Genomic DNA, 27,638 nt, shown 5'->3' with positions numbered 1-27,638 from the left:
TATTATTTTTCCATCTACGCCTAGGTCTTGTTTCGCATTTCTCTTTACTGTTGTGTCACGCCCACTCACTCTCCTGGCTTCGTGAACAGATTCGCATCCGCTGTACCTGGTATCGCGTCATTAAACAGAGCAGTGTGTGAGCGCGGCGGCAGTTTCCAAACTTGGTCACGGACTTGGCGCTCGCGTGCCTCTGTTATTCCCACCGGTTCTGCTCCTGATGCTCTGCAGCCATTTCCTGTCTTCTTCGTAGAATTCTTGTACATCTGAAGCTGCCGTCTCAAGGCCAACAGTTCGACTGCCGACCCGAGGCCGGTCGGTTAGATGGGAGAGTGGACGATGAAGCGGCCTCTGTTTCCATGGAGACAACTAACGGTGCGCTCGGATTGGTTGGCTTAGCTGCTGAGAGTCGATCTGGGTACTTTCAGAACGGTTGTCGTACAGATTACCTCTGTGCTCACCTGCTCGGTCGTGGAATTCGTCTCTGTGTCACATTCTTGTTTCGACCTCTCAGAAAACCCATGACATGTCAGTTACAAAGATCAGTCAGTTAATGTTTGCGGATCAGTCCGTGTTTACTGTGTTGGGGGGATAGAGTGTGCTGAGTGTTTAGGTTAGGTCTTCTGGGATGTGATGCCGTGGAGTCTGGTAGATAGGTACCAATCTACCAAACTACACGGCTTCGTATCTAAATGTTCACCGCCGTGAGAACCTGAACATGGAGGCAGTAGATTCCTCCGAAACATTGTTAGCTGTCTACCAGACTACACGGAGTCGAATCACAGAAGTCTGTAACCTTGATATTATTCCTATGAGAGCAGTCTCCAAATAATTCCGTGGATCAGAGGCCTTGAGAAGCGTATGGTTGCTCACCTCTCTTGGAACATGTTCCGATCTGTTGCTAGTACGCTCTGGGGCGTCAACATATTCCATGAACTAAGTTATGAGTATATAACAGGCGACGAACTAGCGAGCAGTCATTTGTTTCAGTGTATCGTGGCTTTCTGTGAGTACTTACACGTATATTCGGACATGGACATGTGGCGTAGTGTACTGTGTGAAGGAGACGGTTTACGATTGACCGTTTGTTCATGGTATCCTTGGGAGATGGCGTTAAACATCGGCCTCGACGTATCACTCGGTAACATGTAGGACTGGAAAGGAATACGGGAGAAAGCATGGGAAGTTAATAGTATGAAAGCTTGTGTGGAAAATTCGCGTTTAATTTTCAACGGGTGTTACACTAGTTTCTTCAGATTGGCATATTTCTGCTCGCCTTTCTTCCTCCTGCTTTTCTTAATTACCCGCTTCCTCCTCTTTCTTATTATTCTCAAGTTCTTTCTTTTCGATGTTCTCCTTTTCTACCGTTCAGTCCAGAACCTTTTGTCTTCTCGTCTGCTGTCCAAAAACATAAAAATTTGAATATACAAAACTATAATTTTGCCTGTGGTTCTGTATGGGTGTGAAACTTGGTCTCTGACATTAAGGGAGGAACATAGACTGAGGGTGTTTGAGAACAGGGTGTTGAGGAGAATATTTGGACCAAAGAGAGATGAAATCACAGGAGGTTGGAGAAAACTGCATAATGAGGAGCTTCATAACTTGTACTCTTCTCCAAGTATAATTAGAGTGAACTCTTCTCCAAGCATAATTAGAGTGATCAAGTCGAGGAGGATGAGGTGGGCAGGTCATGTAGCACGAATGGGGGAGACGAGGAATGCGTATAGGATATTGATGAGAAAGCCAGAAGGAAGGAGACCACGGGGAAGACCAAGGCGTAGGTGGGTGGACAATATTAGAATGGATCTTAGAGAGATAGAATTGGATGGTATGGATTGGATTGATCTGGCTCAGGATAGGGACCAGTGGAGGACTCTTGTGAACAGGGCAATGAACCTTCTGGTTCCGTAACATGTTTGGAAATTCTCGAGTAGCTGCACAACTGGCGGCTTCTCAAGAAGGGCTGAGGTCTATGAAGGTAGTTGGTTGGTTAGTCATGTCTTCGGCCGTACCGTTGCTCAGGCGGTTGGTCCCGGCTTCCCACCTCGGCGGCCCGGGTTCGAGCCCGGGTTAGGCCATGTGGGATTTGTGGCGGACAAAGCGGCACTGGGGCAGATTTTCTCCGAGTACTTCGGTTTCCCCAGCCAATTCTCTTTCCACCGACTGCTCCACACTATCATCGTCTATCACCCAGGGCGGGTATAGTAGGCCAAACAGTGGTCGCAGTACCAAGTGGACTCAGTCTCACCCCATGAGAGAAATAATAATAATAATAAAATAGTTATGTCCGCTCCCTCTTCTTCTTCTTCGACCGGTTTTACTTGTCCTCTCCTCGTCCCGTGATCATACTCTTGTTAGCGTGACACGCGAGATATGAACCCGTGATCCCGAGTGCTGGAACCCATCAAGGTCGTGTGCGCCGTAGCCTCTGACAACGCAGCGATTCCAGGGCCCGAACACGACCGAGGCAGGAACTGAATGCGACATGTCAGCCGATCAGCCTTCACTGGCACCGGGGCGAGGCTGCCGGGTGTGACAAGGCTGTCGCCGGATTCCAAGCCGGCCCACGAGGTTACTCCACGGCTTTCCCTCTCTAAATTTGGGCAGGAAATGCCTGATCTTGCTCCCTGCCCGCATAGCTGCCGCGCCGAGCAGGTTAACAAAACGGCAACGCGCGTCGCTGCAGTAGGGAGGTGCCAGGTTTGAAACCGGGCCGTGGAGTTATGTTCATGGGTTCTGCTAGCTCCCCCCCCCCCCACAGGTTAGAAAGGTGAACAGGCTGGCACTGTAGCGTGTTTGGAAGACAAAACTGCATACAAAATGTTGGTGAGAAGACCGAGTTGATTTTGGGAAATTTGATTGGTTATTGGAACCCCCGTGGAGGCGGGTCGAGTCGTAGGAGGCGACGAATCTGAGACAGTAAAATATGGTGACGAGTCTCACGGGAATCGGACCTGAGAATGACTACACTGGCGAGGGCCGTCCTCTCATCAGAGAGAGCGCCTCTCATCAACCAAATAGCAACTGTCTGACAGTAATAAAAATCTGCCCTAAGCCCCAGATGGGTGTTTTCTTCCAAGACAGACTGGGCGACCGACAGTCGGTCGTAACGTAACTTCGAATCGACTTGGGAGGGCTGTGGAGGAAAGTGAGGGTGGTCCCTTCTCAGGTGCTTTCATTTACTCATTTGGTTGGAGTTGGAGAGTATCTGGAAGGAAGTCGTGGTGGCCTAATAGAGACATTTTCCTGAAGTGACTGAGGAAAGACACGTGAGAGCTGTCAGGGTGGCTGGTATCCTGGTATAGATTCGCTGATCAGCTCGATCCACTTCACATACGCTGAAGATGGAGGTAGCATATCCCGCGAAACGATAACCACCTACCAGACTACACGGCGTCATACGGAGCTACAGTTTTGGATTGCGTATGTTGACCGGTGGGTGCCTGAGTAGTACCGCGAGGTCCAGGTATCAAGCCGCTGCCACATTCTTCCAGGAGTCAGTCGCTCGCCCAATCAATGACCCTTGCTGCAGTAACATCGGAGCCGGCCGGCCGGCCTGCCGAACAGACCCGACGCGAGCCGAAGCTGTCCGAGTGCGGCTGCGTGGCGCGCGGACCGGTCAGTAGTCTGGCTGTGCTCGGTGCGTCGAGGGCACGAAGTTGGGACCTCAGGCTGACGGCATGGAGCCGCGCGTCATCTTCATGCAGCTAAAGACAGGTACAGAGCGTGTGTTGCAGGATCTGTGACAGGCAGACAGGCAGGCCCCCAGCGGAGTTGCACGCCTCGTGGCCTGTCTGTTGTTTGTTGCGGATACAGGTATCTTGTTGTATGTACAACGCCATTGTTGCGGATGCAGATGTCTTCTTGTACGCGGAACGCAATTGTTGCGGATGCAGATGTCTTCCTGTACGCGGAACGCAATTGTTGCGGATGCAGATGTCTTGTACGCAGAATGCAGCTGTTGCGGATACAAATGTCTGTTGTATGTACAACGCCATTGTTGCGGACATAAATGTAAGTAATAATACAATTGTATGTTGTTAGTACAACAAAGTTGTTGCGCGTTCTTTGTGTGTTATCTAAGGACGCACTTCAAGTCGCGAAGTTTGTGCTGAGTGAGATGTGAAGATTGTGATGAACTATGAGCAGGCCTGCGCAAGGATTTGGAAGGAGGAGCTCGTGGTCTGTTTCAGTGGTTGCGTGAACAGGGGATAAAGCAGGATCGCAAGTGGCGCGGTTGGCATTCGAACCGGATACTTTTCGTTGCTGTCCCGATGTGTTCGTAGAGCTTGTCTCTCCGCGCAGGAGTTCAGGCTTCAAATCCACGGAACTGATGCACTGGGCTGCCGGGAGGGACTGAGGAAACGCTACGCACTGGATTCCGTTCCGGCTCGAGTCTATACTAATCGATTTATTCTTAGTTGAATGCCGCTGTTTCAGCTGCTGATGTTTTTACCGTCGAATTATGAGTGAACGTAATCGTGAGGGAAGAGTTGGTAAGGATTAGAAAGGAGGCTGTTAGTGTCGTGGTGCTCGCCGGGAGACTGAAAAAAAAACAGTAAAACGTTTATAATTTTACTAAGATGAGATTAGAACGGGGAACCTTCCGAAAATAGCGTTACTGTCAGAGCAGTGTGCTCGATGAGTCGGTCTGGTGCTCCGTCCGAAACGTCCAGCCGACTGTTGCAGGACGAAGCAGACAGAGGAACTGGAAGGCGGGGAATCCCGCCTGTGAGGCGCCGGTTGTGTGGGTCCTGACAGGTGGTTACCGCCGTTTCGAAGGAAGATACTGGCTCCATATTCAGGGTAGACCTCACTTTACTCTTGATGTGGAGGCTGTATTTTCTTCGAAGACGTTGGCACCCCTACCAGATTATACGGACTCTGAAGTGCCATAAACGGCTGATAATGGTTGTGTTACCCACTTCTGTTTGCTAAAGGTTCGCCGGCGCAGGAATCAGCCGGACGTTGCCAAATCGTGAGACTGATTAGGGGAAGTCCAGAGGGCGGAGACGCTGTTGTGACATTTCTGTAGTGCCGGTGGCTAGACTACACGGCGCCGAATCGTAGGATGGTGGGTGAATTGGTAAGGATTTGGAAGGAGCAGTTGTGGCGTAATCGAGACACTATCGCGCATGTACCCACGGGAACTGAGTAAAACCACGGAATATCAGTTGCCCCGGCCGAAATTTAAGCCGAACACCTCCACAATAGGATTCTAGAGCGTTACTGCTACGCTAACCTGCTCGGCTTCTTGAAGTGATGGAGGATTGCCTTGTCTTCTGATAAAAACACCGCGGTTGAGCGAGACAAAGAATTCACGGGGAACTCAGGGTTACGGGAACCGCGGACAGTTTTTTATAAAACTCGTGACAGCTGGGTTGCGTGTCCTTCGTGGAGCACAACAGAATGCGCGACAACGGTAGACATAATGTGTAAACAAATTAGGAAGTATGCGCACAGCGTAAGAATTCGGGCGCCATTTACTTTACTTTTTGGAAGTGAAGACAAAGGAAAGATGAAGTTGTCCCAGTAACTAAACAGCACTTCACGAGTGGCACTGGTGCACAGGGCATGACGTCTCTGGTCTCTTCGCCCCGATAAAGGTCCAGCGCGCCTACGTCATCATGTGAAGTGTCCGGTATACTTGTCCAGTTCAGGCCAGAATTGCAATGGGTTGTCAGAGTTTAATAAAACACCAATATAAAATTTCACGAAAATTCGTTATCGGTTCCCGAGTTTTCCACATGCGGACCAGCAGACAGACGGACATGGCGAGGCTGACAGGCGAATTTTTGCAACTCCTTTGCAAACGCGCCAGAAGTGACACAAAAAGACGCAATGGAAATCTGGAACCTACAGAACAGGTTTCGGACGCCAGTACAGTCTTGCCAACAGCAAATGTGGACCCGTGGGCGCGGGGTACAGAGACTAACAAGAATTGCAGAATCCGGGCGGGCGCAAATTGAAACTAGAAATGAGCGGACCCGCTTGCTGTATATGCAGTCGGAAAGTCGTTCTAGCGATAGGCCCGACGGTCGAGGTTCAGTTCCTGAAAGGGCAAGATATTTTTGTCTCCATTGCGTCCAGACCGGCTCTGGGGCCACTTATTCTCTTCTGTATGGGCAAAGTGGCTGGGGCGTGAAGCCGGCCACTCACCTCTATCTAGTTCCGAGGTCAGTATTGGTCGAGCTATACCTCCACTTCTCCATATGGCCTAATTAAGTTCAGCGACAACTTGTTTCTTTCCGTTTCTTGGGCGCGGTTTCCAACTCTTGTGTGTTTCTGACCGTATTCGGTAGACTGCGCAGCGGGCGACTCCACTAATTGTGATAAGGGTTGTAGGGTGTGTGGGTTAGGGCGTCGCAGTTCGTCCGGTCGTGCCATAACTCAGGCGCATAGTCGCCGGCTTCCCACTTCGGCGGCCCTGGTTCGATCCCAGGTCAGGACATGTGGAATTTGTGGTGGACAAAGTGGCGCTGGTGCAGGTTTTGTCCGGGTACTTCGGTTTCTCCTGCCAATTCTCCTTTCACTGACTGCTCCAGAAAGTAAGCCAAATAGTGGCTGACGTACCTAGTGGACTCACCATCACCCCGTCCAAGGAAATTGGAAAGAAAAGTATAGTTCTCCCTCCCCCCTCTAGTGTAGCTGCAGCCACTGCCTCGCCGCTCGCCATACTTGTCACGCGCAACCCCGAAGCCGGGGCTGAGGCCTCTGCTTGTGCGACCTCCCGTTGCCATGGCGACGCGCCCACACTCCCAGCAGCGGCGGTGGGCGTCAGGGCGCAGTGCTGAATCAGGGAGGATGGGCGGATCATATAGCATGTAGGAGAGACGAGATATTCGCATGAACTTTTGGTACGTAAACCTGCGAGGAAAGAAACTATTTTGATAGACTAGTCATAGGTGGTTGAGATAATATTCAAGCGTGTGTTGAATAGACTGAATTTATCTGGCTCATGATGGGGTTAAACGGCGGGCTGCTATGAACACGGCAATGAACATTGGGGTTTCAGAAAATGATCTGAATTTGTTCACTAGGTAAGCAACCGTTAGCTTCTGAGCTAAGATTCTTCTTCATAGAGTTTGGTAGTTGGTAACTATATTTGCCACCAGTTTTATCATTAAAAACTCTGCATTCTGCCCACACAGTGTATCTATGTTCCGTATGGTTCTCACAGCAAACGGCGACTGTTTCCCCAAACATCAGTAACCGGTTGGGTTCTGTAGTGGTGACGTAATGTTTCCTGTGAGGTACGGACTGAACACGCTGAAACTGTGCATTCTGCCCACACAGTGTATCTGTGTGTTCCGTATGGTTCTCACAGCAAACAGCGACTGTTTCCCTAAACAGCAGGAACCGGTTGGGCTTTATAGTGGTGACGTAATGCCTTTCCTGTGAGGTACAGACTCAGTTGCTGTATATTGTTTAGACGTCCGGTCACCGTAATCCCCCGTGTGGAGGCGGGGTCGAATACCTCCACCGTGACCCTGCGTCTCGTAGGAGACGACGAAAAGTCTCGAATCTGAGACAGTAAAATATGGTCGCGAGTCCCAAAGGACTGGGACCCGAGAAAGACTGCGTTGACAAGGGCCAGCCGCTTAAAGAAAAGACAGACCCGTCCTCTCGTCAGAGAGAACGCCCCCCAGAAACAAGGCTGTAACTGTCAGACAGCAATAAATATCTGGTCATGAGCCCCAGGTGGGTCTCGATACCAAGACTTACTGACTGACTGACTGACTGACTGACTGACTGACCGTCAGTGGCAATGTGACTTTGACTTTGGTCACCGCAAGCCTTGGCGATGTGGAGAGAGTTGCTGGCGACTCTTGCAGCAGCTGAGCGCTGTTGACAGCGTCTGCAAACAGCTCGTCACATGATCGGACGCGCTTGTCGTGGGAGCGCCGTGACACTGTTCCGCGCGGTAAAAGCGCTCAATGTGCAGGTCATGCTAAGACTCCACTGTGTGTCCGTCCGTCTCCCCAACACGAGGATTGCAAGATTACATTGTTTTTCATAATAGGAGTAACGTGACACCTCAGGGTTGTCGGTTGTCCGCATCTTGGCGCCTATACTGTTTGCTTCTTGGAGTGAAACGGCCGGATCTTGAAGCTTTTGTCGCAGGCACCTTATAACACGGTCGAGTGGTTGTCACTCTTGTTCCATATTCGGGAGGCTCGGGTTCGAATCTCAGCCGAGAGACCGTGTATGGTAACTGAGGTTTGCAGATTTCTTTACTAGAGTTATCGAGGCAAAGTCAATATAGTGCCAGAAAGTAGGCCCCGACCGCTTCCTTCCACATGCTTTGCAACTTTCCTACAATTCGGCGATATAATGAACTGACTGTGTCCGGATCTAGAGGCGATGCCATCTCGTCAGGATCCCTCGGAACCCTTCTGGATGCAGGCGGCACTGACTGTGCACTTCCAGCCAACACCGGGAGAGCTACGCCCCATGGGGGCGAAGCGGTCGTAACCGGGACACTGTTGAAAAGGTCACCACAAGTGCCACAGTGTCCGTGTGTCCCTGAGGGCTGGAGCAACCTTCTTGAGAAGCTGACAGTTGCCAGCCGTTTATGGAATTCGAGGACTCATTATCCTGTAGGATATGAGGTCCTTGTAGCGGTGCCTATGAAGAGTCCTGTCTTCTGGAATATAACACCGTATTGTCCGTTGAAACTCAACCGACGTTTCGGAGGAACATGTCGCCTCCATCTTCAGACTCGAAAAAATGAGCCAAGCGGGTTACAAGCAGAGCTCGACGTTATGTTACAGAAGGTGGAACTGTTCATTACCGTATTCACAAGAGCCTATAACTGGCCCCTATCCCGAGCCAGATGAATTCAACTCCTGGCTGACAACCTTACCGCCATCTTTGAGCCGATTGTCTAGATAATGTGGGACCCTCAACGTCTCACAACCCTCTGGGCCTTCACGGCCTGGTACAGGGATAGCTTTACTTTTTTTACCCTTTCACCTTGTTTTATTTAAGTCAGAAGTAACGTTTTATATGTGCTTATTTAAGCTGCACGCCATGGAGACGTGTGAGGGAGTGGAGGAATAGGTCCACCAATTCTTAAGACTGTGGATGTTAGTGGTCAAGTTCACTCCCCGGCCTTTTACCTTTGGTACCGATTGGGTAGGAGGGTGGGTTGGACTCTGTGGCGAAGAGACAACCTCTTGTCCATACCGGGGATCGAATACCGGTTCCTCGGTCACCCACCCTTTAGCGTAGTCGCTATTCCGCTGAGCTATGCCGACGTAGATTCATTTTAATAATATCCTCCCATTTATGCGCTTTGTCTTCAGATTTTCAGACAAGAACTATGTAGGCAGTTTTCTTATTGTGCGCTCTATATGCCCCTCCCATCTCATATTTTGTAGGTTTCGGCGTCCATAGAACCAGCTTCAGCGTGTCTTGTCAGACAGGTGGGGACACCGTTTGGGTGAATGGAGATAATTTCGTCAGGAGAAGAGTTCAGTAACACGGTGGGGTCGGGTTCGTGTCTCGATAGCGGCCGTTGTGTTTGTTCTGTGCCCTGCGCTGACCGACTCCAGAGCTAAACCAGTTTGCCTAACAATAGGTATTGTAGTCTGTTCACGGGTGTTATGCGGACGGAGCGTGACGCCATACACTCACCTGCATCAGTAATGACGAGGTTGAAGAGTGGGTCCGTCTTCATGCTGCGGTGCCTGAACACAAGAGACAGTTTTGCTAGTTCAGATAGGCGTGACATGTAGCACGAAGTGTCATGGGAAAAGATCACGTTGGACAGTGGATGTGTTATTGTAAGGACAGATGTGCCACTGTCAGCGTGGCGTGGATTGTTGGAGCGACTTTGTTAGTTTCTAGGAATTCTGTTAGACGCGAGGCACTCGCCTTTGTGTGTAAGGAGAGGTCTGAGGAGTCGTCACAGGAAGTGGAACTGTCGGTTCCGCGGTTCCGTGTCACCGGTTCGGGGGGGGGAGGCATGAAGAAACTGAGGAAACGGGAGGAATAGGAGAAGGACAGGAAGAGAGGAGGAACGAGAGAGTAAGAGAGAAAGAGGACAAGAAGATAAGGGGAAGAAAGAGGGGTAAGTTGAGGAGGAGGACAAGACGAGAAAAGGGAGAAGGGAATGAGAAGGAAGGAGAAGGAGAGAATGAAGAAGAAGCAGAAGGGCAAAGAGGGCAGTAAATCGAATTGTGGGCAGGAAGCGACGACGACGGCGTGGAGGTCACTGCTTCACGACGTTTCCACGTCTGTGCGCTGGCTCACCACCGCTCACCGTGCAAACTGGCGTCATGAATGCGGCGCAGCTGTTCTCTTACCTGCAAATGTTTACACACGTGCGAAAATGCCTGCCTGTCCCGAGGACGCTGATGTCACCCGCACAGCGCAAGTGGGATTGCAGCCGTCTGTACTGGCAACACAGCGATCAGAGCCAGGCTCTGCTTAAATGCATCGAGTTTTAACAAACCCGGCTTAGCTCAGTCACTATAGTGACTATGTTGCAGTCTGGGTGACCGGAAGGTCGGAGTTCGACTCTGGGACCGGCTCTGGGGCGCACCCAACGTCCTATCCAGAGGTATTGGGGACCTTTCTTCCGGAGGTAAAGCAGGCGGGGTGTCAAGCTCACAACTTACTTTCATCTAGTGACGAGATTAGGAATGCGCGGAGCTATACCGCCACTTCCCTTTATCTGCTTAGTTAAGCACGGGGACAAGTTTATTTCATTTGTAAGAGTCGAGGAGGCTTTTGTGATGCTGAAGATCTGTTTTGTTTTCTGGGTTATGAGTTCTGCCTGGAGATGAGGCCTGTGCGTTCCTTCCAAACGTTGGCAACGCACTTCGCGTGCCACAAGGTCACAATACGTAACGGTTCAGTCAAAAGAGAGGAAGTTTAATGGTACAGCAAACCCGCGCTAATCCGGAATACTTGGGGCGGGGGAGGTCATCCGGATTAATGAAGCAACAGTTAGTCGTAAAAGACAGAAAAACTTAGAAAACAAATAAATTGTGAATTTAATGATATAAGCAGTGCTGATGAAAATAAATAACAAAACATCACCGTAGAGCCTTTATTTAGAAACTACAAAACGACAGTACATTTATTCACCGCTAGAAGACTCAGAAGTTGTACTTGTTTTTTGAACGTAATGATGAAGGTTTGAAGAAACCGTCAAGTTTTGTCTGAACAGACAAGTGACTCATATGTCTCCCTAAACGCAATGTGTCTTTTAAAGCATGTGCTCAGCTGTGAACAGAATTTTTCATATTTCGATCCGGATTATCCGACATCCAGACTGTAACCGGATTGGCGAGGGTTTCTCGTAGTTTGTTGGCACCACTGGTGGACGGTACTGGTAATATCCCGGGAAAATATTTCTAGACACGGCAGTAGTCAAGCGAGCATTCCGCGTGGTTACTATCGTCAAGACTAATTCCCGCTTGAGAAGCTAACAGTCGCGTAGAAAGCCAGGGAATTCCCCGCCCTTTATGGAATTCACAGCAGCTCACAACTGGATTCCATCCTGAACCGGATGATTCCAGTACACACTTTCATACCACCCACCCATCTACGCTTAGGTCTCCCAAGTGTGTCTTCCTCGCACGGTTTGCTACACTAGCGCTATATCAGAAATGCAGTAACCGCAGGAATCAAAGGCCGGGGTCTGCTGAACACTGCCAGAGCGATCTGTCTGCAGAATATGAAAGCGCGTGCGCGAAACCTGTTGCTGGCATTCAGGGGCGCAGAGATGTTACGTCTGACACTGTTATCAGTACCTGTGTGATAACGGAGCTGGGACTTGGCAGGAGACGGCCCTCATACGAACTGCGCTAACTGCTGTCTTGTGCTTTCAGAGCCCGACGTGACAGCTGATGACAGCGACGCTGCTATGATGTCCTCTTCACCAGACGGCGCTGACACAGGTCAGTACTGCTCCTTCGCACTGTTGGCTAGAACTGCACAGAACGCTTCGGGGATTCCCGGGTTCGCATCTCGGCTCGGAGGTAGTCCGTTACAGAACGCTTCGAGAATTCCCGGGTTCACATCTCGGCCTGAAGATGGTCTGTCATAGGACGCTTCGGGAATTCCCGGGTTCGCATCTCGGCTCGGAGGTAGTCCGTTACAGAACGCTTCTGGGATTCCCGGGTTCGCATTTCGGCTCGGAGGTAGTCCGTTACAGAACGCTTGGGGGATTCCCGGGTTCGCATCTCGGCTTGAAGATTGTCTGTCACAGAACGCTTTGGGGATTCCCGGGTTCACATCTCGTCCTGAAGATGGTCTCAATCTTGATTGATGTCTGTCGTGGTTTTTGTCTGTCCTACCAGGAAAATGCGGGAGTAGTACCTCAAGTCATGCTACGACTGTTTCCTCTCACATCCCTTCTCATTCATTATTCAGTAATCATTCAGCCATTCGACGCTTTGTGGTCGAGTTCATGACAGCGCCGATAAGTAAACCGTGGATATAAGAATCCTGGATTTGAGGTTATCATGGCGGTGCCTGTGAAGATTGTGCCATCTTCTGGGATGTGACAGACTTTAAAATGGATCCTGCTTCCTCTGAAGATCGAGCTCTCTCCTCGGGTCCTCCCACGTGATCAGTGCAGTCCTAATTAGAGTAAACCCTCGGTAATCCGAATTAGTGAAGCAAAAGTTGGCCCCAAAAGGCAGAAAACTTAGAACACAAATAAATGGTAATAGTGCTGATGAAAGTAAATAGCAAAATATCACTGTGAAGTCCTTATTTAAAAACCACAAAAAGGCAATACATTTATTCACCGACAGAAGACTCAAGTGGTGCTTGTTTTTGAACGTAATAACGCAGGTTTGCAGAAACCGTCAAGTTTTGTCTGAACAGACAAGTAACACATCTGCCTTCCTAAATGCCATGTGTCATTTTAAAGCATTTACCTAACTGTGAACAGGATTTTTCGCATTTCGATCGGGATTAACTGTAACCGGACTAGCGAGAGTTTGCTGGGTTAGCAGAAGTTTTAATTTAATATAAGATTGCGGGCGTTGTGTACAATAAATCGTGCCCTTTATCAGTACCACCTGGCGCTGTTCGTATTGCCATGGCGACGCGTTTATCTCTTGCGTCAGAGTGACGTCATGCAGATAGTGACAGCGTGGAGGTTGCCGGGGCAGACAGGGAGTTAAGCCCGAGATTATGTCTGGGGAAACTGTCTGTGAGGCGCACCCGTTACGGTGAGCAGATGTTCCTACAGATTGAAACTGAGAGATGTAGTTCAGCGTCCGGTCACCGCAGACTTAAATTTGTCTCTGTGCTTCACAAAGCACCATGCCATGAAGGCGTATTGAAAATGGAGGTATGGCTCCGTGCATTCTTAATCATGGAACTCTATATCGGTGAATGGTGATCCTCGTGCCCCTGTACCTCTTGGGAAGGGGCTTGGGTGACTTTGGTATCTCCCCCCCCCCGGACTTTTGAAAAAAAGTAATTTAAATTACGTAGTACGAACAGTCAGATCTATTTCCCGTTCATTCCTTCATCCCGACTGCAGCAGGCCGCTTAGTTCAGAGTTGCATGGCGACGCTACCTTGGAAAGCGTACAGTGTTTCCGGACAGTCACATCTGCTCCCGGCCCTCGCAGGCTGGCGGCCATCTCAACTCTCTCTCTCTCTCTTAATCAAAGTCAAAGCCACATTGCGACTGACGGTCAGTCAGTCAGTGAGCCTTGGTGTCGAGCCCCATTTGGGGCTCATGACCAGATATTAAATATTACCGTTTGACAGTTACGGTCTTTCTTATGTGGGGCGCCCTCTCTGACGAGAGGACGGGTCTGTCTTTTGTATATGCTGCTGGGCCTTGGGTCCAAGTCCCTTGGGGCTTGCGACCATATTTTACTGTCTCAGATTTGAGACTTCCCTTTTCGTCGCCTCCTACGACTCGCAGGGTCACGGTGGAGGTATTCGACCCCGCCTCCACACGGGGTTAAATCTTTAATCCTCTCTCTTAACCTGTCCTCGTTATATATCCCCGACACGGACCGCACAGGAAACATCGCTTGTATTATTGCCCCTGCCCGTTCCCCTCAGTCTGCAGGCGTTTGTATGTTCTCTATACGTGACATGAAGTAGCACCATGAAGTTAAACCCGTAAAGGGAAGTTTATGCCCGAAACTACTCGACGGATTTCAATAAAAAATTGGTTTTGGCCGCCTGGAAGTTTTGGGGGGTCAAATTTTGGTTAATTTCGATACAGAGTGACCCCCCCCCTCCAGCCGGAATGGAGACGACCGGGAGTAAACTCACGACGGGGGCACGGATATTTATGTTGCCACGGAGTCGAGGTCTGCTGTAGGATCCCCGCCGGGAATTTGCAGCGCCAGAGCGGAGGGCGTGTGTTCATGGCCTGGCACTCAACAAGTTCGTTGTCGAGGTTCGAATGCTGTCATCAACTGGCGATATTCCAACATCTTCATTCACTGATTGAATGTTATTTAATAACGGTATTCGACTTCAGATGTTAACAAGACGAGTGAGGAGCGTGCATGTTAGACCTGAGCCCTGGATGGGTGTGTCCATCAGTTTCACGTTACGGTCACCTTTACTCCAGGAAAAGAGTTACGGACACTTTCGGAATAAAAAACCGACGTCAGATCTCAGTCGATTCCGCCCTGATCTAACCTGCTTTGTTGTTGTGTTGTAGCGATGGAGGAGTCGCCCCTCGCCAGTTCGGCCTCTCGCCTGCCCCCCGATGGACACGAATTCCCTCCCAACTACACAGAACATAATCCTTTCACGGTAGGCAGCCCAGCACTGATAGAGCTGGAGCTGGAGAAGCCACCCCCACCAGTCCCTCCGTTGGCTCCACCCACAAGAAAGTTTGCTACTGAGGAACTGCGGTCACCGGTTCGAGTCCCAGCCTGGCGCAAGGATGAGAAGAGTGAATGCAGCGTCAAGGACAAGATTGCCATGTTCTCGACTGCGGGAGAAGTGCCAACGCCACGACGACGTTTCAGCAGCTCAGAGGATGTCTTCCTTGACTCGCGGCCTCCACCGCCAGAACCACTCCCCAAGAAGACACCCCCACCCCCCTTCGACCGTACGCACGCTTCGGTGGACCTGAACCACACACCAGGGTGGGTACATCTGTGTGTGTTCACAGGGCAGGGTGAGGTGAGCGCACCTGTGTGTCCTCAGAAGTTGACACTGGATCATTGTGTGTTGCAGGACACACTTTAGCACGCTGCCCCGGAAGCCCACGGCTCGTGACGGCCCTGTCCGTCCATCCACGCTGAGCCGCACCGCCAGCCTGCACACACGCTCCCAGTCCCTGATCGATGTCGGTCGTGGAGCACCTGAGGACGTCCGCAAAGCATCCCTCAACGCACTCATCGAGCAGCGGAGGCGAGGCATCAGCAAGCTTCGGGGCCTTGTCATTCCCGAGAAGGTTTCCGAGGTCGTGGCACCAAGCCACACCATCTGCGACCTTCCTGAGATTCTAAGCAAGGACTCTATCTTGACCACGAACAAGGCACCCCCGGCGACCCAACTTCAGAGGTATGTGGGGTATTGGAAGCTTACATGATTGGTCATTCTGAAGGAACTTGGACTGTCTCTTTGGGGAATGCTCGCTACTATTTACTTCAAGATGTCATTTCGTGCCTAAAACAGAGTGTTTCACTCAGAGGAGGCTCTCAATTTGCAACACTTTCCTGGCCCCTACTTCCTGGCTCGCAACATTTCCTCCTCTCTTTGATCCTGCAACATCCACGGAAATGGAGCGTTGTGTTGGCCTGTGTTTATAGATCAAGGGAAACGAAATGCAAGATCCTGCTTGAACTGTACAATTCTTTCTGTCGTGAAGAGAAACCGTTGTTCATCCTGAGGGGAGAATGTAGGGCATGTTTCAAAATAGGGCACCAAGGAGAATATTTGGACCTAGAGGGAAGAAGGTGCAGGTAAATACATAGGAAAGAGTCTCCTTATTTGTGTGATGCATAGCAGTAACTTTCTGTACTTCTGTTCAGGAGGTGCTGGGTCACCAGCTGTCTTAGTTTTCCACAGTCCCTTCAGGCAACTGCTGGTATAATACCTCGGGTGGGCTATGATCGCTTCTTTCCAAATCCTTTCAAATTACTCATTCACAAATCATGCCACCATGCAGTGCAGTGTAGCCAAGACGGTGACAGTATCAGTAAACAGCCCACACCCAACCCCTCTTCTCCTCTCCCAAACATCATCCAGATCCGGCTGGGCAGGACCTGTAGTATGCATGGTAAAGAGGTGAAATGCATACAACAGTTTGGTATAGCAATCTGAAGGGAATAGACAGCCTGGAAGAACTAGATGTGAATGTGATGATGCATGCTTCTGTTGTGTTGTCCTCCACAGGCCTGCCAGCACCAATAAGTGGAGCACGGGGCAGACCGCCGTCAGTAACACCCCCCAGCTGGTGATTCCATCTCCACCCTGGAAATCAAGTAGCAGTACCACCAACCTTCCGAAGTACTCACCAGCCTTCAAGAGGAAAAGCCTCACAGTTTACGGGTCCACCGGCTCCAGTCGGGAAGATCTGCGGCCCTCGTGTCCCAGCTTCAGGAACTCTGCAGAGCCCCCGGCATCCATAGAGAGCATAGCATCTCCCACGAGGTAGCTGGCTTGTGTCTTCTTGCTCCATTTCTCGTTCCTACTTCTTGTTCTTCTGCTCCTTCGTAAGTTCAGAAGCTGTTACAAGTTAACTTGATGCTGATGTCCTGTTCCCAGGTCGGACCTCAGTTTTGAGTACAAGATGCCCACAGGCAAGAGTGCCATTGCACCCGGACGCCATTCCATGGAGGATGACAGTGACAATGACTCAGCTGTGAGCTCAAGTCGTTCCAGCATCTCGCCTCCCCCCACACCCCCGCCCCCTGCGTTGCTGTCACCCCTGCATCGCACCCTGTCCTCTGAGACAACTGTATCTGCTGCGTCATCCACTGCTTCCACCCTGACGTGTGGGTCCAGCGACAGCAACAGGCGTGTTCTGAAGGCACAGAGCGTGGAGGCCATCAACCGCAAGAATGTGCTGTCTTCGGCTCGCTACAGCAGTGGTCGGGACCTCAAGGTGTGTCTCTCACTGTTAGCAACCAGCTTTCAGTATCTCTGTCCAGGAGTGTTACAAATTGGGGAGGTAGATGGCAGTCATACACTCCTGCCTACCTCCCAGACTGTGGTTTCCCTGGGGCCTCCATTACATCAGGTTTGCATTTGGCTAAGATTGTCGTCTCCTGGAATATGTTACATGCATTCTTCCTTTCTTTTTTTGCTTTATTTTACACCACTGTAAGGGGGCCCATACATGTACGAGTCTGGCTCGCGAGTCCAACTCAGCTTGGATTCCAATGAGCCAAACTCATCTATGTGTGGGTTGCCAGGCTCATACTTGTGTGGTGAAATTAATCCGAGCTTGGCTCCTTGCCGAGCCAGACTCATATGTGTATGGGCTGCCTAAGTTTCTGGATTGTGTAGTGCCTAATGGTAGGATGATTGATGAATATTGAATGTGAAAAGATTTTGAATGAAATGTTAATGGCCTGATTGAAGTAGTGTCCTGGCATTTGCGAGGAAAACCTCAGGATATTGGTGTTTAAATAGACCAGCTGTCTGCATACACCTCTCTGAAGATGGAGGCAGTGTGTTTGTTCCTACCAAACTGCCAGAAGGTCACTCCCAGCAGCTGTGCTACTGGCTTGCACTTAGCAGTGCACTAATGCTAAGTGAATATAACAAATGATCTATGTACATCAAAGAAATCACTATCTGGTTGCTCAGACAGCAAGATTGTTGGCCTTCATAAGGCATGGTCTTAATGACCAGACTGCTGTGTCCTGTGTTTTGCTGCAGCACCTCCAAATGGTCTGGTTGGTGTTAACATGAAGGTGTCGCTGGAAGCTATGTATAGGCTTCATACTGTTAGTATTTTGGCAGAATTTGTATTGAAGTAGGAGAGAGGCAGGCTAACTATAGGAATTCATTGGTGTCTATGATGTGCAGGTTGGGTCCCCGCTGATACAGAGGAAGTTCGATGAGGATGTGCATGTTGCGTACCTGGACGAGGTGGAGGGACCTGCCAATGAGGGCGAAGAAAAGGGAGCAGATAAGTTACTGGAGGAGCCATCACCTGTGAAGCCCATGCCTGCCCCCAGACATGTCCCTGTGCCACCAAAACCTGTACAGCGCAAGTTGCTGGAGGTGGGCCCTGAGGAGGAGACCAGTCTTCTGAGTGTTCTGACAGGGGGCCGGGGCCCCCAGATGCGTCGGCAGCGCAGCAAGGACTCGGTGCTGGGAGATAGCAGGCGCTCTGTCAGTGTCAATGACATCAGGAAAGCATTTGAAAAGGCTGAGATGGCACTGGCGAACAGCGGACGCAAGGTGAACCATGCCCGCGTCTCATCCCTGGACTCGACAGCGAGTGAGGATAGTTTCACGCCACACTACGGCTCTGTGGGTAATCTGCATCGTGAACAGTTTGGCAGTGTGACCTCCATTGCCAGTTCTACGAGTCTCATTTCCCCCCAGGTATGCAGCTTTCCCCTGACAGATTACTGATGATGATGATGATGCAGCTTTGTTCTGGTGTGAAGGAGGGTGTGTCATCTGTGCATGACCTCCCCATTTAGGGCTCTATTTCTGTGACTTCGAGGATACTGATGTCTGTTATTCTTCTGACTTTCTTTTTGCTGATTGCAGGAACTTCAGTTGTTGATCGAGGAGGCAAACCAGCCCCTAGAGGACTCTGTTGGCTGCATGGCGATGCCAGTACATGATGTGGTAGTGGTGCTACTGCATCGGGAGGGTGCCACCGGCAGCATTGGCATAACTCTAGCAGGGGGGGCAGATTACGAGGCCAAGGAGATTACGGTATGAAATTTCTGTGTGTTGAAACTGTTGACATGTGAGGTGATGTGGTGTGTTGCTGGGGTATTGCTCAGTTTGTACCAGTCGAAACTGCTCTGGATACTTGCAGTGGTGAGAACACACCACACAGTTCAAATTAAAACTTGTATGACAAGATTAGGTTCTGTGCAAGTGAGCCATCAAGGCATATTACGATACTTAATATCATGAACACAGCATCTGACCGAACAGTATGTAGGAGTGCCGATATGCCTTGTACCATTCAGTGTTTAATGTATACAGTTTCTATAGTGTTTTTATGCTTTCCTTACTCCAAAACATCCCATCATCCCATGATAAGCATTGTTAACCTCCTGCAAAGGTTTTTATTAAAGTAAAAACAAAAGAAGGAGGAATGCTGAACAGGTTGTCACGACAGCAGTGCTCTGGACTGTCACTCCAGAGGTGCTGAGTTGGCAGGATGCCAGCTGTGATGGCTGGATATTTTGGTGGCTTTCCTCAGATCTGCTGCCTATGTAGATGAGTCAGATGAAATGGGTTGGCTGAGTGGTACGTGGTTGGTTAGAGCTGTAATGATGCTTGCTGCAGGTCCACAAGGTGTTGGCAGGCAGTCCGGCAGACAGGGATGGACGCATTCAGAAGGGTGACCGCATCCTGTCAATCAATGGACGTAGCATGAAGGGGGTCACTCATCGCGAGTCACTCAACATCCTCAAGGTACCCAGACACTGTACTTTGTTCAGCATAGGAGAAGAGAGAGTGACAGTGCTCGCCCTTAACCATGGAGTCATTTGTGAGACACTGAGAGGGTTTGTGGCACATGAATATAGTGGAGATTATTTGAGCAGTCAGTCTTTTCAAGCTGGAATGGATTTCTAATTGTCGCTGTCTGTATTAACAAGTGGTGAGTTCAGTGGTGCCACTGTTGGTTATTGGTTTCTTGGTGACCAATGTACTGGCCCAGGATACAACCTGTAGGGACCTGGTGAAACGTGTGTGGCCTATACTCACATTGGACTAACAGAAAAAAAAAAACAAACAAGCAAAGAAACTCTGTGGCTTTAGTCTGTAAGCGAACTGTACCAACTGAGTGACCAACCGCTGCTTGTCGGCAAAGTTAGTGCCAAGTAGAAAAGGGATGATGAAAGTTTCCTGGCCAGGCAGTGAACATTGAGTAGGCCCCAAAGAACCAGATTTATTTCATAAATGTAAATTACAGTGGCCCACTCGTGACATCAGTCCACCATGATGCATAGGGCAATGATTTCCACTCAGACTCTGTGGCCTCTTGTAATGAAGTGCTGCTGCCATGTTTGCAGGCCCCTCGATCGGAGGTTGTTCTGGTTGTTTCACGGTCCAGAGTGCCACAGGATGGACACCATGACGGTCCCCAGCCGGATGACTGCTCTGTTGCCACACACATTCTGAGACCTTCACGCCCTCCTCGCATCCCTGAGCAGCCTTTGGAGACAGTAACAAGCCCTCTGGTTGCAGCTGCAGGTACTGCTGAAAAATGTGATGGGCTGTAGCAATGGGCAGTCTGTTGAATTGTTATCTGTGTTTCGGAGACACCTGCTGCATCTGTCTTCAGGATAGTGTTCTAAAGATGGAAGAAACAGGGTACTCTAGGACGTTGGTAACAATCTAACAAACTACCAGAAGATGGAAGTGTTCAAGGCTCTGAAATGATGGGAATCTCAGAAGTGGAGTTAGTTAAAGTGTGTGAGTTGGTGACTTGGGCTGAATGAGGCTTTGTCAGTACAGTTAGTTAACCCTTTGGCTCTTCGCCAGACAACTCCTGCGTCCCAAGTGATCATGAAAACACTAATACATTGTTTGTCTTTTTTAGTTGTCACATAACCGAAGCAACCAAGGGAACAAGCATAAAATGTCCTCTTCTTTAACCCTTTGAAGCCCGAGATTTATACAGTATTTAAGTATTCAGTTCCTGCCCCCAGATGACATTGTATATTCATAACAAAAACTGATTATGTAACTTTGTTTGGAGAAACTGTCACTGTGTACTTTGAGAATTACACGGAACACATATGTATGTCCACTGTGTCTGCAAAATGCAGAGTTCTTTGATGTTAAAACAGGTGGTACACATAGTTACCACTGCACTTTACAGGGTTCATGAAGGATTTGTGAGGCACTTGACAGCCTATCTGTGTAGTTCGATAGAAATCCTGCAGAAGAAACATGTGTCACTTTTGTGAGACAGCTCATCCAAACTGCACAGAGACGGAAATGCCTCTTCAGACACGTCCAGATCACCAGTGTGGAGTGTGAAGTCAGAGAGATATCTGGTGCCTGATATGTTGATCATTGTGTTGTCTCCAGGGGAGGACCGTGGACCTCCACACCTCATCGTGCTCACAAAGGATGGTGCTGGCTTGGGTTTCAGTCTCGAGGGAGGCAAGGACTCTCCACTGGGGGACAAGCCCCTTACCATAAAGAAGATATTCACAGGTAGCTGTGCATCCATAATAGATATGTATAATTGCTTACAATTCTTTATAACGTAGCAGCCAGAGTTGTTAGTATATAAATTGCAGTCTCAACCTTTGCTGAAATAAAGTTTCTGTTAACAGCATCCATATTCAGCAGAATCATGATTTAATGTATTGAGAATGGACCAATGGAGGGGTTGTCTCTGAAAACTTACTTGAGATGGGAGTTGTTTATTTTTAAGATTCTGCCCATTTTGTGCATTTGAGATCATTCAGATTAATCTGTGGCTGCAAATTGATACAAAGGAAGTTTTCAAAGTATACATGAAAAAAGAAAGGCATGTATGGAGGTAATAGTTGTTACTGAAATTTATATAGTATCTGTCAAGTGTTTATGTTGCATCTCACTCCTGACTGTTACATGTGGTCAAGTTGTGACTGAAATAAATGTCTCTGTTTTGAGTTTATGTTGGATTTGAGGTTCCCACAGCGGCAACTGGGAAGAATACTGTCATCAGAGATTTAATACTATGTAGTCCGATATAAGTTCACTGATGTTTCAAAGGTATATACTCGTACTGTGTCAATCTTGAGGTCTGATAAAGTTAGCCAAGTCAGTAACCAGCAAAAAGCAATGACAAGCATGTTTGTCTGAATCCTCAGTGAACCTGTACCTAACTACATGGCATTGCCCCGAAGATATTATTTTTTGTAGATAATACAGTTTTGATACTCTGCTGTCATTAGAAGAGAAGGAGAGGTAAAGTATTGCTCACAAAGCTTGTTTATCTGTGAAAACATTTCATGTTTATAGGAGCAGGATGTTTCTATTCTGTGAAGTTTAGTATCTTAGTATAAATGTGCTTCCTTTCTGGAACTTCTCAAGGTACTGAGGTTAGATAGTTTTGTCTAAGTTTGTTTTTATTGACTTCCCATTGGAGTTTCAACAGAATTTATGGTAGTGAAGAGTAAAATTTCAGGAGACTTATTCATGTTTTGAAGTTCATGGTGGCGGTTTGACTGCGCCTGCTAAACAGGTGAAACCATCATATAATGAAATACCAGCAAATGTGAATAATTGCTGCACTTCAGGCAGGTTTATGTATAACGCAGGTGCATCTGTGCCGATGGAAGATGCTTCCATTCTTTCATGCATCTGATATGAAGCTAGATACATTTTATGGAGCACAGTTCAAAATTATATGCACAGAACTGGATCTGTTCTGTCATTAGGTGTAAGGGTGGAGGGAAAGGTTCCTACTCAGTCACCCCACCACTGGACAATCCTTGATCTAGTGACTGACCCCAGCTCTTTCTAATGGGGCCAACTGTGTAAAATCTTTCCTTCCATTTGCTTAATGATGGATACAGGTTTTGAAACTGAAGACAGTGGACAGTGTCCAGAATAATAGTAATTTGATATCAATATTTGTTGGCCCACAGTTTTCTCCATGTCTGTGGTTTGTCTGGACATGTAGACTGTAGAGTGGTGAACATTTAGACCTTTGTTCCACTTGTCACATTTGTCTCCCACAGGTGGCTCTGCTGAGAAGAATGGTCAGCTTCAGGCAGGCGATGAGTTGCTCAATGTGAACGGTTCAGATGTCACAGTTCTCTCTAGAATTGAAGCTTGGGGCCTCATGAAACGTTTGCCAGATGGACCCATTGCTCTCACCGTCCGACACAGACTGAACAAGTGACCTTCCATTTTCTAGAAGTAGTTGTCCATTCCTGTGGGGCTATTACCCCAGTAACTGTTGCATATTTGCTGTATGGTGGCACAGGGTTTGTATCTTGTAATACATTAATCACCTAAGTGCAGTGTGTGAACCACAGATACAGCATTCACTAGCTTAGCATTAACACATGGAGCTTAGTTGGGGCTAACAGACAAGTGCAGTATCAAGTGCCAAAACCGAAGGCTGAGGCTGGAGACAGTACCATATTGTTGCAGAGTCCATGCCATGGTGCTACGTGTTGAAACCGCGGTACCATACGCTTAAGAGCGTGGGACATGTTTAAGATTTTGTAGCATGATACTAATAAATTTGGATCGTGGTATTCAGGAGCTGGTACCATGGTACTGGAAAGTTTATATTGAGGCATGGTGTACTGAAATCGTGGTATCATGTGTGAAGATTTTGGACTTTGAAACCGTAGTTCTGTACTTCAGCCGTGAAGAGTCTGGACCACAATATGAAAGTACTGAAGAATTGCCACCATGATGCTGCAGTGTTAGGACCATGGTACTGAAATCTTGGGACCATGCCCTGAAGAATAAGGACCTTCTGCTAAAGGGTAACATTTGTGGAAGTGAAGGGCAAGAAGTCTGAGGGATATTGTAATAAGTCTGGAATCAGGAACTTCACATTCCAGAGTGGCATTTTAAAAACTGAAATATTTTTGTATTCTCTTTTTTACCACATAGAGTAAAGTGGTAAGCCATACTTAGTCAAGATCCTGAGCAAGAAGGATGTTGACATCGACATACAGTCTGTGATAATAATAACAACTACATAGGCATTCATTGCTTCGGCTGGGGGCCAGGGTGTCTTACAAGGTGTGTTGTAGTTACTAACATTTTATATTTTGTAATTATGTAACAGTAATTTGTTAGTTTCTAGGGTGTATGTCACACAGTGTGAGTGCATGAGATTGCTGCTAGGAACAGACATGTCTGAATGCTGTTTATAAGATTGTCATCTGTTGTTTCTTGGGATACTTCTCTATTAGCATTGACAAAATCACATGATGGCATTCGTTGTTGCTCATGTACAGTGAATCTGGTACTCTTGTTCCTTGGTTCACAAAGGACTATACTGGCTCTGTACTTTGTGGTGGCCTCTTGCAGGGGGAGGAGAGGACTGGGGAATGTAAGACCATGGAAGTGCAGTGGGATACATTAAAGATGAGTTCAGGCTGTGATCTTGTGGGTTGTGACACCGTATAGTCTCGTAGACAGATACCAATGTTTCAGATCAATCTATTTCTTTTGTCTTCAGGCTTGTAGTCCATAGGGCAAGGAAATAGTTTTATTATGTAAGCATGTTGCAAGGGAGGGGTGTCAGCAAGGTAATTAGGAGGGTGAAAAACAGTGGAGTCCAGCCCAGGTGCGTAGGTAGAGTGGGCAGGATGTTCTCATTTGTTCCAGTTGGTTTGCATCAGGCCCTGTAGGTCTGAGTGACCACGTTCTTGAATCCTGGCTAAGTGACTGGACCAGCTGTTTGCTGTACACACTTCAACCTTAGACAGTGTTCTTCTGAAATAATTTTGGCTGGGCATTATGTTTAAGTAATTCTGCCTTGAACTTTACAACAAATTATGGGCATGGGGTTGAGTACTGCACCCCAAAATATGCCTTTTATATCAGCCCTTGCTAGTAGATGAGTATGGAACATTGGTGAAAAGGCAATTTGCAGGGGAAAGCTGAAGTACTTGGAGAAAAACCTGGCCTGTTGATACCTTGTTTACCACAGTTCTCACATGAACTGCCCTGGGATTGAACCCGAGTCTCTGTGGCGAAAAGTCAGTGACTTAAGTGCCTGAGCTAAGGTTTACAACTGACAAGTTTTGATGTTCGTGAAGTCTCTGAAGCTCACTACACCCAGTTCTCTTACATGTTGCTGTGAGCAGACTGACCCCCACACCATGGAGGTAAAATTGTGAGATCTTGAAACCAGAAACAACACAGAAACTGAGCAGAATACACTGAAACATTTCTAAGATACAGTGTAAAGTCAGTCCTAGTTGAGAGATATACTACGAGTTGCATGTCTTGCACAGACTTTCGCACAATGAACATGCAGATTATGAAGAGAAGTGATTAATTTGTATCTGTGCCAACGTGACAAAACTGAATGTTCCTATGGTTGGAATAGGGTGTGTACATTTCTAGAATCAAATGTATTGGGGTGGTTGGTATGCTGCCTAGTTTAGAGCTTGTTATGTAATATATTTATACCTGCTGCAAATAAAATATATTAAAATGGTTATCAATATATTTTCTTGTTCATTTCTTGTGTTTGATTGGTGTACAAAGCTGAAGTTATGTGCCTGAATGTAGATTCATTTGGAGCTCATATAACAGATATTTTACCTGCCATATGCTTAACAGCAATGTGATGATAGTGCAACCCCCATTTAAGGTTTCTTTGGGGACCAATGGATCTGAACACTATAATAAGGAAAGTCTTAAATGGAGGAAATGTAATACTGAGGTTATTGGCTTGGGATCACTGAAATTGAACTTTATATGACAGGAAAGTTTAAACGAAAGTACATTAAATGAACTGTACTTCAGTTTTGAATACAGGTAGTGATGACTCAACATTGCATTGGTTAACCGTGTTGGATAATTTTGGACTGTTTTTCAGTCAGTTCAACATCATTGACAAGGTTTTGTAATGCTGTTTTAGTTCCTGAAACATCCGCAAAGCTGTGCCTGGACTGTACATTCTCATTTCAGTTATTCAGTGATGTGAGGCTTTGTGTTGCTCTGTAATATTCTTACATGTCTCCTTCTACATAATAAAAGGTTTTGTAAGCACGAGATTTGTGATTGTCATTATGCAATTTCAGTTTGCATAGGCATGAACTGTTGAGCGTGAACATTTAGCATGAATGAAAGTCTCAAATGACCAAGCAGTTTCTTTTCTCAGTGTACGGTGTCGGTTCTGTGACTGCTGATAATATTTTGATGCAGAAATGTGAAGTGTAATGCACCTTGTATAAAGGAGGTGGTATATGACTATTTCTGTGTGTTATTCATGGAGAAAAGTTGACCTCAGTGTATCCTTCAGCGTGATGTAGGGCCGGAAGGGGTATGGGAGAAAAGTAGGGTTGTTAACAGTACACAGATTTGTGTAACAAATGAGGAGACTTCCTGTTGAATTATCAACGCGTGTTACTCTAGTATATAAATAAAAGTTACATCTTCATTACTTTCCTCAATTTAGTATTCATTAAATTATATATTTAATAGGTTATGCAATACTAGAGTTGCAAAACATGTCTCAGCTATTTCTGTTAATTCTTATGGAAATAGCTGTAACACTTAATGTTGCCATTTTTAGTAATGTAACCTTACATTAACTGATCATTGCTATATGTATATTTTGCAAATGTTATCTTACCGATTTTCCTTCTCTCAGTGGTCTTGATGTTGTTTATTCCAGATGCAGTGTTTTGTTCAGAGGTGTAACACACATACTGTGTTTAGAGGCAGGTGTTATGCTTTCTTTTGGTTTGCTAAATATGCACCAGCCGGTCACGGTAGCCAAACGGTCTAAGGCATGCTCTGTCTTTGCTCGCTCGGAAGCTGGGATCGTGGGTTCGAATCCCACTCAAGGCATGGATGTTTGTGTGTATTTTTCTGTGTTTGTCTATAGGTAGAGGCGTTGCGACGAGCTGATCACTCGCCCAAGGAGTCCTACCATATGTGTAAGATCTAGAAAAACCGAAGTGAACGGAGAAGTTCATGGAGGTAGGCCTAGGCCCACTGGGGCTGTCGTGCCAAGAAAAAAAAATGCGTCATATAAGAAATGAGAAATTTGAGGTGCTTAGGCGGTGGCTGGAAAGGGCAATTTTTGATGCCACACATACTGGTTCAATCATCCCTTCCTTGTATGACCATCGTTTTCCTCCTAGGCTCACTTTTAATGGTGAAGACAGGAGCACCAGATTTCTTGGGAACACTTCTAATCATCTACCAGATTGCATGGCATCATATCTCAGGACAGTAATGTTCAAGAAACTTGTGTGCTTGAAATAGATGATGCATACTAGATGCATTAGGAGGGAATAAATGTATGTGAATTTGACTGTACTGATGCAGGACTGGTTGCAGTGGTGGATGTGTGTAGTGGCTTTGATGAAATTTAAGCTTCTGTGATAGAAAACATTCCCTCAACCACATGTACTCACTCACTCATGGAGCTGAGCCCTTCTTGAGAAGCCACCAATTCTGCAGCTACTCAAGAATTTCCCAGCATTTTATGGAACCCGAAGGTTCATTACAGTGTTCACAAGAGCCCTCCACTTGTCCCTCTCCTGAGCCAGATTGATCCAGTCCATACCATCCCATCCTGTATCTCTAAGATACATTCTAATATTGTCCGTCCATCTATGTTTTAGTCTTCCCAGTGGTCTCCTTCCTTCCGGCTTCCCCACCAGTATTCTATATGAATTCCTTTTCTCCCCATTCGTGCTACATGCCCTGCCCCTCTCATCCTCCTTGACTTGATCATTCTAATTATACTTGGAGGAGAGTACAAGTTATGAAGCTCCTCATTATACAGTTTTCTCCAACCTCTTGTCACTTCAGCTCTCTTCGGTC

General features: G+C 47.7%; 1 protein-coding gene across 2 annotated transcripts in view; it reads left to right on the top strand.

The window, feature by feature from the left end:
• LOC111863543 overlaps positions 1-25,300 on the top strand; it is a 55,807-nt gene extending 30,507 nt beyond the window's left edge. The window contains exons 4-14 of one of the 2 annotated variants that reach the window (XM_023849950.2): positions 11,841-11,909; positions 14,659-15,091; positions 15,183-15,512; positions 16,347-16,604; positions 16,719-17,058; positions 17,988-18,512; positions 18,684-18,854; positions 19,440-19,568; positions 20,171-20,351; positions 21,195-21,323; positions 22,841-25,300. In XM_023849950.2, the coding sequence (XP_023705718.1) occupies positions 11,841-11,909; positions 14,659-15,091; positions 15,183-15,512; positions 16,347-16,604; positions 16,719-17,058; positions 17,988-18,512; positions 18,684-18,854; positions 19,440-19,568; positions 20,171-20,351; positions 21,195-21,323; positions 22,841-23,004 (2,729 nt within the window). In that variant the 3' untranslated portion in view covers positions 23,005-25,300. The remainder of the gene's footprint in view (positions 1-11,840; positions 11,910-14,658; positions 15,092-15,182; positions 15,513-16,346; positions 16,605-16,718; positions 17,059-17,987; positions 18,513-18,683; positions 18,855-19,439; positions 19,569-20,170; positions 20,352-21,194; positions 21,324-22,840) is intronic. The other variant, XM_023849951.2, reaches the window with a different exon arrangement.
• The last annotated feature ends 2,338 nt before the right edge of the window (positions 25,301-27,638 follow it).

This window comes from Cryptotermes secundus, unplaced genomic scaffold (assembly GCF_002891405.2).
Source record: "Cryptotermes secundus unplaced genomic scaffold, Csec_1.0 scaffold184, whole genome shotgun sequence".
Classification (NCBI taxonomy): domain Eukaryota; kingdom Metazoa; phylum Arthropoda; class Insecta; order Blattodea; family Kalotermitidae; genus Cryptotermes; species Cryptotermes secundus.
Note: the sequence above shows the minus strand (reverse complement) of the source record. Positions and strands in the feature narration are given on the sequence as shown.